Source organism: Onychostoma macrolepis, chromosome 17 (genome assembly GCF_012432095.1).
Source record: "Onychostoma macrolepis isolate SWU-2019 chromosome 17, ASM1243209v1, whole genome shotgun sequence".
Taxonomy (NCBI): Eukaryota; Metazoa; Chordata; class Actinopteri; order Cypriniformes; family Cyprinidae; genus Onychostoma; species Onychostoma macrolepis.
Window position 1 is genome coordinate 13,805,070 of NC_081171.1, and position 12,466 is coordinate 13,817,535.

The 12,466-nt window shown below is 36.0% G+C and overlaps 1 protein-coding gene across 1 annotated transcript in view; it reads left to right on the top strand.

Moving 5' to 3' along the window:
- dlgap2a (discs, large (Drosophila) homolog-associated protein 2a) overlaps positions 1-12,466 on the top strand; it is a 139,621-nt gene that overhangs the window by 120,431 nt on the left and 6,724 nt on the right. Inside the window, exons 8-10 of the mRNA XM_058748630.1 lie at positions 1,778-1,837; positions 3,984-4,133; positions 4,983-5,221. Of these exons, the coding sequence (XP_058604613.1) occupies positions 1,778-1,837; positions 3,984-4,133; positions 4,983-5,221 (449 nt within the window). The remainder of the gene's footprint in view (positions 1-1,777; positions 1,838-3,983; positions 4,134-4,982; positions 5,222-12,466) is intronic.

Here is a 12,466-nt window from a genome sequence, read left to right on the forward strand (position 1 = left end):
TTTAATCTGTAAATATCTAGTGTTAGAATGGAAAGCTTGGCTAATTCCCAGTTCGCATGCCACTACTACTGTATGTGTAGTCATAAAATGGTCTTATTACAGCATTAGAAAGCCATTACAACCATCAACCATGATATTCTTGTGTAGCGCCAAAGGTTGTGGAAATTATTGACCCTAAAAAGCACAGACTGATGTATATTTTGAACATTCACTTGAAATAGTATGCATTGTTGACATACTGTTTTCACTTAGTGTGATTTGAAGGACTCTTAATCCTTATCTCACATACTTTATTATATGACTAGCATGCGTATTGGGATTTAGCCATTGCTAACAGGTCTTCCTTTATTCATAACGGAGCTCTCAGGCCTTATTTTACAGCATTGTCCACACATTGCCCTCTGCCGTGCTGGAGAGCTATTTCTTGAGTAATAAAAGTGGGTTTTACATGCATATCTAGAACAGACCCACAGGTGCTTAAAGTGCAGGACAAAACTGACTGTAGCAAAACAAATAACCACATTAAGATTCTTGTTGGTTCCATCCCTACTATATCGAGTCGTTGCCAATCATTTCAGTGAGCAGGAAATACCTGACAGAGCCTTATGGGTCATTTTAAGTGGAGTAAAAGCAGTGTTTCTCTGGGCGGAGGGGTTTCCTGGTACTGTACATTTCCATTGGCTGCTTGTGCATTGTGTGCCTTGTCTGGCTCATGAATGTGGGCGTTTAACCACCCAGCCTCAATATTGTTGTGCCACTGTGATTTTCTTTTCTTTTTTCTTAATGGCTTCAAAATTTCAGAATGGAAGCACTTTGACTGTAAGATTTGAAATATTAGCCACAGAGATCTGAAGCCTGAAAAATCATGTGAAAATAAGCCTCTTTATCTCTGTGTATCTTCACTTCTGTCAGCTGATTGTTGATTTTTCTGAGATCATCTTAAATGTCTGCAAACATGATGATCTGTAACTTAAGTGAATGTTATTAATTTCATTAAATAATAAAAGAAGTTGTTTTTCATCAGAACTTCAACTGTTGTAGACTAGGAGTTGTCTGAACTTGTCTGAACTAGGAGTGTTTGTAAACCCTTTGTTCTAAGCTACAGTACCTCTCTCTTCTCATTTCTCTTCACACACACAAGTACGCATCCTTTTGTTTTGTCTGTACTGGTGAGCTGCAATATACTTCTTGATCTGCTATAATAATTTCCTATAATAATATTAATTTCCTGTTGTAGGCCCCTACAGGTAGATAAAATTTATAGCTGAGCAATTTGCCACAAGCAGTAACACTTGAGATGTCTCTGCAAATAATCAAGTGTGACATTACACAGAAGCACAATGTGATCAGAAGGTTCTGCGAAGCAGCACGGAACCGATGTGTAGTTTTCAAGAGATTGCAGCATGCAGTTTTGGCATTAGCTTTTTGAATTTCAAAGTCAGTGATTTATTTCAGGTTGAAGTTTTTTTTTACTGTTTTAGTGGTTTTGTTGTTTTTTTCTTTTCTGTGCTATGTGGTCTCTTAAATACACAGTGGAAGAATGATTATGTTTTTAGTTTGTTTAAAAGGATGATCACTTTTCGTCAAGTGTTTTTATACTTATTTTTATTTTGTGTTGTACTTGTGACTACTTGAAATCAAACCCATGATGCAAAATTTAGCTTTAGTGTATGTGTACTGAGCTCAGAATGACGTGTGGTTGTATGTTTGTGTGTGTGAGCGTGGGAGAGTGAATGTGGTCTGGCTTCAAAAGGTTTATGCGTATGTTTGCTTATAGGAATTCAGTTCCATCTCCCTTCTTCAGGCAGTGTGGACCGTCCTTCCCAACAAACACCAGGTAAATTATAGCTTTAACTCATGTTCCAGTACCTGCATTAAAATAATAAAATACCGCATGTTCCTTCATAACTGGTCATTAATGCTTATGTTTCATGGTATCTGTTTGGTTTTATTTCTGAGCACTACCTCTTAGCAGAATGTCTCTTCTGGCTACAGTGTATTGAAATGTGCTGACAGACCCTTCTACACCTCTCTGGCACTTCTTTGAAATGATTCTTTGATACCCTTTCACCTCTTCCACCTCCTTACAGATCTTCACAGATGCAATGGAAACCTCAGCTGTTTTTTCTCCTTTTATTCTCTTCCTCAGTATTTTTTGTTAGTGTCTACAACACAGCACTGCATTTAACATAATATTCTGGTTATAGTATTGTAAACACTTATTATTAATCTTCTCCCATTAATATACCTAAACCACTTACAGTAATGTTTTTTTATTTTATTTTGAAAGTACAAAACTTACAAAAATGTAAGACAAATATTAGAATGAAGATAAAATAGAATGCAGTATTTTTCATTGGCCTTGGTTCCAGAAGTAGTTTTTCCCATTCAGTTTATGAGCCATGAACCAAACCAACCAACTACAAGGTGTATCACAACATTGCAAACTTTGATTTAAAGAAAAATTAAGTATTTGAAAATTAGACAAAAAGACAAGTAGACTATGTACTTAACTATGCACTTTATCGGCCTAATTGGAACATTGGATAAATGCAAAATGAGTGCAGCCGACTTAAAACAAAGCATCATGATAAACTTTAACACTATTCTTTTGCAGCCTTGTAAGCACTAGTATGTCCTCTTGTTTAGTCATTGTGATGCACTCTCACAAACTCTTTCCTCCTTTCTCACTTCTTCTCTCTTCATTATGATGAAAGCACAGTGTCGTCACTCTCAGCTCATTTGATAAAACAGGCAGCACAGAGAGAGTTATGAGTCCCTGTTGCATTATTTGTTTGGCTATAACATCTATTTTTGTACCAGTGCTGAATCACTCTGCTCAGTCCTTCTCCTCCTCTCTCGATCATTCTTGGCTCTTCAATCTCTCTCTCTCTCTCTCTCTCTCTCTCTCTCTTCTCCCTCTTTGTTACAATCCATCTTTCTCTTCTAATCTCTTCTTATCTCTCTTTCGTTCAGTCAGTCTTTCTGATTCAGTTGTTCACATGACCTTTCTGTGAGGTTTTAAAGCTTGCTGATGCAGTTTAGCAGGGTTTGACTTAAAACATACATTGGGGCCTTAAAATCTTAGAACACTAGTTTTTATGCTTCTGTTATGCACTTATCATCATTATGACAACTGGAGTGAAAACTGATTCATTTCAAAATATCCTAGTTCCTGGATTTCCCTCTTTTACTTTAATGGCAGCAGCTCCCATGCCACATAAACTTTATAATTTTTTTTTTTTGTAAAACCTGATGTCCTCCAGTATGATTTGAGATAATGCAAAGAGCATCTAAAGTGTCACATGATCAATGTCACAAGTGTACTTATTTCATTTGTGAACTAGAAATAATGTAGAATCTGAAATAGTTGTTCTTTTTCACGTCATAGCATTTCGGTTTTTTTCCAAACTTTCTTATTCTTTCCAGGATGAAATTAGATTTTGATTTTTAGGTTTTTTTCAGGTTTTACTTTTTATTTTTATACCTCAGTACTTCAACATGTTTCTCAAAAATAACTATACTACATTGCAAACATGGTAAATGCTTTCATTTGGTTCACTGTATGTCATAATAGATCCCTTACAGTGATCATCTTTTCTGTCACTTTTGATTATTGTGACCTCCAAACTTCTGAAAAAAGTACACTAAATTAGAGGACACATCCAAATCAAAGATCCATTTATCTGCCTGGTCCAGCTGTGTGGATTAGAGCAGGAAGAGATCTGTGGATAACCTTTTGCTCATCAGAATGCATGGCAGGTTTCACAGTCTGTTCACAAGAACGTCAGAGCACTATTTCACACTGCTTTTCTCCTTCATTAACAAAGAGAAAGTTTGTATATAAAACTTGCTGTCAGCAGGCTCAATTTTGACATGTTTGTTCATTTTGAACGAGTAGTCAGCAGCAAAGTGTTTCCACTACATCATGTTAATGTACTGGAGATATTTGAACACTAAACCTCTCCCGCTTTATCTAACAGCAGTCACCTACACACCCAGTACACCCACCTATAAGAGGACCCCTCCACCCGTGCCCCCTCGTTCCACCTCCAAACCCCTCATCTCCATCACAGCACAGAGCAGCACAGAGTCCACGCAGGATGCCTACCATGAGGGACAGCTGGCCAGAGGTATGTAAGCCAGTGTTATTTTAGTAATATTTATTTATTATTTATTATATATTTATTATTTAACTATTATAGTACTTATTCATATTTTGAACTTTTTTCATTTTTTTCACTTTTTTCAAGTTTTCATCTAATATTTATAATTGATTTCATTTCAGCTTTATTTCAATTACAAAAACAATTTTAACAGTTAATTATAATTAAATAGTTAACAATAACAACACTGCTTTAAACTAAATAATATGTGTCTTCCATACTTCTGACTATGAAAACAATGATAGAACATCCCTGGTTCAATACAAGTTAAGTCGACAACATTTGTGGTGTCACATTGATCACCACTAACAACTATTTCACTTATCCCTGGTTTTCTTCTTCTTTTTTTTAAAGGTTATAATGAGGCTTTTATAGTGGAAGCAAGTGGGGCAAATTTTGGAGGATTTAAAAGCATAAATATGATGCTTTATAATTTCATAAAATAACTTACATTTAATTCTTAAAACTTGTGAATTGTCTGAGCTGTAAAGTTGTAGTTTTAGTCATTTTAGGCTCTTATCCTTTGTTATTATAGCAACAAAGTTGTACATTCATAAATTTGAATGTAACTTTACACAGCAAAGGCTAGTGAGCAGTTTTCTTCGTATTAAAATCATGGTAATATGCAATCAATTTTTAAAAGAAAAGGAGGGACAGGTCAAAATAATTTTTTGTGGTAATCAACATTGTGTGCTGTTGATTAAGCTTAACCTATAGCAGATTTCTTTAATTTTGAACATTGCATTATTCACAACCTCATTGTATCCTTACTTGTCCTTAAAATGACACTGGCTTTTCTCTATGCTTTTCCCACAGGCATCTGGGGTTCTGATGGGTTGAGTCTGAGTTTGGGTCGAGCACTTTATAACTCCACTGACAGTTTGGACAGTGCCAAAGCCGTCACTATCGCCATGGAAGCGGCTGCCATGGCGATGGCAGGAAAGAGACACCCCTCCACAGACAGCCATAGCTCAGTAATGACCTGTGATAAAGCTGTGTTGGTGTCCAAAGCAGAAGAGTACCTAAAAACACCAAGGTCCTCAATAGGAATACAGGTGAAGTGCGATAGTTTAATCCTGCACCACAACTTAAATTAATACTTCATCCAGAAGTGTCATTTCTGTTAGCATTTACTCACTCTTGTGACATTCCAAACCTGTATTCTTTCTTCAGTGGAACACACACAAAAAAAATATTTTAAAGAATGTTTTAACTGTATTTGTCCATAGAATGATTGTCAATGGGGTCCAAAACAACACTGAAATCCACTGAATTTCATTGTATGGACAAAAATCACTTCAAAGACATTTTCAAAGTATGATACATAAATTCATACAGATTTGTAACTTTCATTAGGGGCCAAGCACCAAAGGTGCGATGGCACCTATTGTATCCATTAGATTTCTTCTTATTCTTCTTCTTCCAATGTGAAGTAGTGGAAGTCTATAGAACTGCTTGCGGGAAAGTTATGAAATTTGGCACACTGATAGAGGACAGACTCAATATTAAGCATAGCAAATTTGGAGTCTCTATCTCAAACTCTCTAGCGCCACCACTTGTCCAATATTTCATTCATGTTTATGCAAATAACTTTTGAACCATAAGGCACATAAGGAAAATTCTTTTTTCCTCTGAATCGAATGAAGTCCAAAATGTAAAAATCGTAAGGTTTAGTTTTTTCCACTATATTTTTAATCGTTCAAAAAAACTACTTTTCGAACGCGTCCTAGATGGTTTGTCTGATTTTCAAAATTGGCTCAGATCATCTTCAGACCATGCTGGAGCATGCTTTGACATATTGACACCAAACTTTGTGTGTGCCATTGTCACCTCACACAGAACACACCACATATATTTGATAACAGCGCCACCTATTGGTCAAAAGTGATAAATCATATTACTAATGGATGTATTTATGGTTTTTCAGCCATTTAACTAAAATCATCTTAAAATGCTTTTAATTACTCATTGCTGCAGTCAGTCGTATGCTTGCTTCTGTAGTGCTTGGCCCCGTAATTGCTGCTTGCAGCTATATTTTTTCATTGTAATCTTTATTTCTAGGTGAACTCTCCCTTTAGGGTATACTGTGTATATATAAGGAGTCAATTATTCCGATTACATTACAGTTACTACACCTCAAGACATTGTTCAGATGTTGTACTGTATTTCAAGACATTCGTCAAGTTTTTGTCCGTAAAACGCTCTTGCGTGTACAACTGATTTCTTATGCATCTCATCCCACATCCTCTGTTGCTAATTCCATATCATCATTTTAGAGCTAGTAGCGAAGGCTTGAGCCATTGATAGCAGACTAATGCAGTTATTAATACAGTTGTTAGCACACAGAGAGAGAGATTAAGCATGTGTGAATTACCTGCGTTTGTGCATCTCTCAACAGATTTTGGCAACAATTTTAAGTTGATCTGCTTTGTTATTACCTCACTAGTGAGAAAAGTTGCTATATTAATAAATATGTTTTTCCCCCCAAAAAAATATAAAAATAACTTTTCCATGTTTAAAATGCAGATAACTATAAGTTAGCCATTTGTAGGTTAATTTCTTTGAGAAGTCTATGTGCTCTTATTACATTTCTTTTAGCCTGACAACAGCAACACTGGCTTAACCAATGGTGTGGGTTTGGGGGCGGGGCTACCCATTTAGCTGACCAGTGGGAAATGGATAAAGTGTTTGGGGAAACCTGTTAGAAAACAGTCATTGTTTGTTTAGTTTTTTTCTTCTGTTTTCTTGCAGCTCTGTTTGGAAACTTCCACTTTGACTAGCTTGAATAGAAATCTGCCTTTTCTTTCCACTTCCCTGCGGTTTGAGCGCTTGTCTGTCTGTTGAGAACAAAATATTCATGAACAAAGTGCTGACTAGTGATAAATCCGACCCACATGCACTCATGCAAACTGAATCTTACCTAACCAAAGCAATGTAGGTTATTTTGGAGTCCAAACACAGAACTATATACAAACCCTTACACCTCTAGTCCATGTTGTCATGCTAAAAATAGCTTCTAGTGAGTCATCATACCGCAATCCATTAATTAACATTCAACTCAGGCTTCACTGAATGGGCTCTCCCTCTCTCTCCTTCCCTTAATCTCCCTCTTTCCCCATCTCCTCTCTTTCGTCCTCCCTCTTGCTGTCTCTTGCCAGCAGTTATCTGTCTTTGCCTTGTGAATATCTGTGTTGAGATCATGTCCTAATAATGTTAAATGGGTTTGCCTCTCTCAGCCCTTTAGCGCATCTGTTCTGCATTCATTGTCCACACTGCCCCCTAGAGGTTATGCACACGGAGCACAAATAACTGCCAACGGAGGTGAATTAAGTCCATAAATTTTTATTACCAGCCACGAAACAGAATTTTGCAGCATTATTTTATTAAAAAAATATGTTTGCCCTCAAGACTGCAATTATTGAGCTGTTTTTCTTGTATGTTAGTGACAAACGGCACAGGTCTCTGTCACTGGCTAGCCAAGATGAGCCAGTCTCTATCTGCTACAAAAACAATTAAAAAACACATTATTTGGTTTTTGGCAGCTTAATGGGAGGAATATTCCACAAATGTGTTACCACATAGAGTTCTGGACAAACACTAGAAAAATTTGTGGTGGTTTTTGCCTTTTTTTTCCTATTAAAAAAGTTGTAGTGGCTGCCGTGGCATTAAACTTGGTAACATGACTTGACTAGCAGCATTTTGTCATCCAGTGGTGTAAGTTTGGACTGGAGCATGACTATTGCATGAATGACGCATGAGACTTGTTCAGAAATAACACATTAATCAGCTTGTGCAGAGGGGAAAGTCTTGGTGCAGCCTGTTAGGTAGATGCAGAGGGGTTGTAGGTTGTGAGCCGTGTTCGCTCAGCTTGGCTGGAAATCATTCTAAATATTCAAAATTCACTTTGCTTTGACTTATTGTTAACGTTTAAAGAATAGTTTGTCTATAAATGAAATTCAGTCATTATTTACTCAGCCTCTTGCCTATCCAAACCCATGTACTGTTCCTTTTTTTGTAACATTTCAGTTCACATTTATTTGTATTGTGCTTTTCATGATACACATCGAAAGTAAATCTTTTTTTTTCTTTTCATTTTCTTTTATCTACATTGACTTTAGATGAAAATATAGGCTTTAGGTTTTGTCAACATTTATTTTTCATATTAATTCATTTTAGGAAGTATTACTAAAATTGTTAAAGGTCCCATGGCATGAAAATTTCACTTTATGAGTTTTTTTAACATTAATGAGTTCCCCTAGCCTGCCTATGGTCCCCCAGTGGCTAGAAATGGCGATAGGTGTAAACCGAGGCCTGGGTATCCTGCTTCGTCTTTGAGAAAATGAAAGCTCAGATGGCCCAATCTGGAATCTTCCCTTTATGTCGTCATACGGGGAAAGGTTACCTCCCCTTTCTCTGCTTTGCCCGCCCATGAGAAAATGAGCTACTAGTGCGAGGCGAGCTCAATATTTTTTTTTTTTCCTCGAGAGACATCATGGCTTGCAAACGAGTGAAGCATGACAGTTGCTCAGTGTTTGGATGTACAAATGAACACTGAAGTATTTTTTTAGTTCCTTCATCCGAGCCTATGGCTAGCATTAGCTACATGATAATAACTGTAACAGCATACATAAACAAACCAACTAAAGTACCGTATCCAGACACAATATTTTAAACTAACCATTCGGAGGCGTCCTGCTGTAGCCGCTGAGTTGCAACTTTTTCATCCGGTGCTTCTCCATCCGGATCAGATTCTGGGTCAAACTGAAAAGCTTGAAGGACTGTGTGTCTACGAGCCATTGCAATACATCCACTGTCAACATTAGCGCATGGTAGGGCAAGCTGGTTAAGGCCACACACCCACCCTCCACCTTGCCCCGCCTCTCTCGTCCTTAAAGCTACAGACACAGAATGGCACGTCCTAAGGAAAGCTCATTGTGGGACTGGCTTGTAGTGGCTGAAATTCTGCACCAAGGCTGAATTTCGGGAAAGAGACTTCAGATACAGTACTAGGGACCACTTAGGCCTATATAAAAGCCAGTGATGGGAATAACGGCGTTATAAATAAACGGCGTTACTAACGGCGTTTTTTTTTTCAGTAACGAGTAATCAAACAAATTACTGTTTCCCCCGTTACAACGCCGTTACCGTTACTGACAATAAAATGTAGCGTTACTATATTATATTATTAGAGTTTAATTTTTCAGTTCATCTGAATGGATGCGCAGTGTAGCTGTATTTGAAGTACCATAAACTTTAGTGTGAAGCGCACGACTCGCCGTCGCTTTCTCTCACATACACGCGCGCAAAGAAAGATACAGAGCAAGAGAGTCTTTCATAACATGCAGAATTGACGCGCTACATGTAAACGATATTCTTTGCTGCATTTTCCTGTCAAAATAACGGAGTTATAAACTGCCGGTTTCTCTGTTAGTGGGCAGAACTAATGCGCAAACGACAATCTCATTGGCAGGCGCTCACCTATTATCGTCCCTGTTTTGATTTCAGCAAATCAATTCGAGCGAACGCAGACAACGTGATTAATATTCATGAACCCAGCAGCTCATTAATCCTTAGTGCGTTTTATGTTGATGACAAATATGCATTCATACTTGGTTATTCTAATTACTAAAGTTCTATCATCATATAATATTAAATTATCATAATATTATATTATAATGCTTGACTGACTGATAATAAGTGTCAGTAGATAAATAGTGTAGATTAATGTACAATGTTTTATAATAATAATTTATTATTTTTAGTGTCCATTTCATTAATTTAACATATTTAATATTGGGGATATCCAAAGTTATTTGACATTTGAACATTTTTTAAAAAGTAACGCAATAGTTACTTTCCCTGGTAATTAGTTACTTTTATAATGATGTAACTCAGTTACTAACTCAGTTACTATTTGTGAGAAGTAACTAGTAACTATAACTAATTACTTTTTTATAGTAACGTGCCCAACACTGATAAAAGCATCCAAAAAGCAGCATGTCATGGGACCTTTAAAATAGTATCTTATTTTAGTTGACAACAACAACATCTTACTTGCCAAAAAGTACAAAATTCAAAATTTTATACATAAAAATATATATATATATATATATATATATATATATATACACACATACAGTATATATATTAGTGCTGTCAAACGATTAATCGCATCCAAAATTAAAGTTTTTGTTTATGTAATGTGTGTGTACTGTGTGTAATTATGTATATATAAATAAATATATATATATATATATATATATATTGTAGTGTTCAGTTAATAACTGTGTTATTTTCTTGTCATGTCTGTGTTAACAATATGTTTTAATTAAAATCATTTAATTATCAGTGACTAAAAAAACAACTTTGGCTATATTTGCCATGAAATCGAAACTCATCTATTTTCTAAAATGTCATTGAATTATTTTTCCGGAGTGTATAATAAGTCTATTTACTTTTGCCGAACTTTTTTTCTTCTTTTTCAAATCTCATATTTCATCGGAAAGGCATTTCATTTCAATAAAAATTAAGAAAATAATCAAAATGATCAGGTAGGGTTAGGGTAGGTGTAGGGAGGGCTTTATTGTCCCAAAAATGTGGCATCCATTTAATATTCTGAATTGAAATGATAATTTACACTCAATACGCTATTATTGCATACTGTTTTTTTAATGTACTACAATACTGAGGTGCAGATAATTGCCACTATTTGCAATGAGTAGTATAAATAACAGAAAATCCTGCTATTTTCAGTGTAAATAGAATCAATTACTATTTGCACTTACTGTAAATAATAGCATCTATTGCTAAAAAATGCTATTTTCACTTAGTGGAAAAAGTCTCTATCGCCATTTACACTTAGTGCAAACAGCCGCTGCCTTATTTTAAACTATCGAATCCATTCAATCAACAACTGATGAATCAAACCAAGTCCCAAGTCCTGTTTCACTCAGATGTACGTCACAATGTGAAAGACATGAGCTGTTGCTGCTTCTGTTACATTGCACCTTTACTTTTTTATCGACAAGTGTAACATGGATAACAAGTCGTCTGAAGCCACATGATGGCTTTCTTGGAGTTTTTGTTCCTCACACAAAGTTATCACATTACTTTAGAAGACTTGGAATATAGTGCACAGGTCACATGAACTGCTTTTATTGTGCTTTTTTGTTTTGTTAGCTTGATAACCCCTGCTCACTATCAACTGCCCACCCTTCACCACCACAGTTTCCCTAGAGTACTACAATCCAAAGTACTATTTTGTATCTATAAAGGAACCCCGAGCACACATTATCAAACAGTGAAGGAAAGCACTGCTCACCTGTAGCTGTAATCCTTATGGACTGAAGAAACCTCAAACCCTGGCCTTCGTTCTTTCATGCCTGACAGCTTGGCTCACTCAAACAGAATTCTGTGCTCAGCCTTTCTGCTTCTTGATGTTCTAGCGGTCAGACTGATAGATCAGGGACAGCTGATTTGTCTGATCTATGATGTGAATCATCTTGTTCTCTGATTCTGGTCACCCTTCCCCAGCCTGTCCTTCTTCAGCGCTTGTGTGAGTCACACTTTCTTCAGATGATTTGAAGTTCTTAGAAGTGATGGACTCTTCTAAGTGACAGACATTTTTTGTGATACACCTGAATGATTGACCTTCAGTTCAGTATAACAGTTATTCAAGTTATTACACAATGTCTTTTAGCTAATTGAGCGTATTTACTATCTCAGAAATAAACTATTACTGCTTTGCTACATATACTTTTGATAGTGATAATTGTTAAAAAAATAACAGCTTAATTATTTAAAATTAAATAATGTATCACCATTCAAATGTTGAGGGTCGTTAAGACTTTTTAATGTCTTTGAGCAAATATGCTCACCATGGCAAAAAAAAAAGTGATTTATTTCAATGAAGGGATCACACACACACAAACAGTAGTATGTATAGTATACATAGGGTTATATATAGGGTTATCATTATACATGATATGTTTTTTATTGTAAATTATATTTTAAAATACCTGCATAAGTTTATAGCATAAATTTAAAATGTCCATGCTGCAGTTGATTTGACTAAACAACATATAGTCATTCCAAAAAAGTTTCTCAAAAGTTTGCTTTATGCATCTCTCATGGTTTATTAACTCCAGGCTTGAGTTTCCATAACCTTCCTCGGTGGCGCTTGATCAGACATGGAAGTTTGTCACTGTTTGGCATTTTTGTACATTTTTGTACTTACATTTTCTCTAAAACTGTAATAAAAACTTCTTGTTTATTTGGCCAGATTATATAATGAATACAGT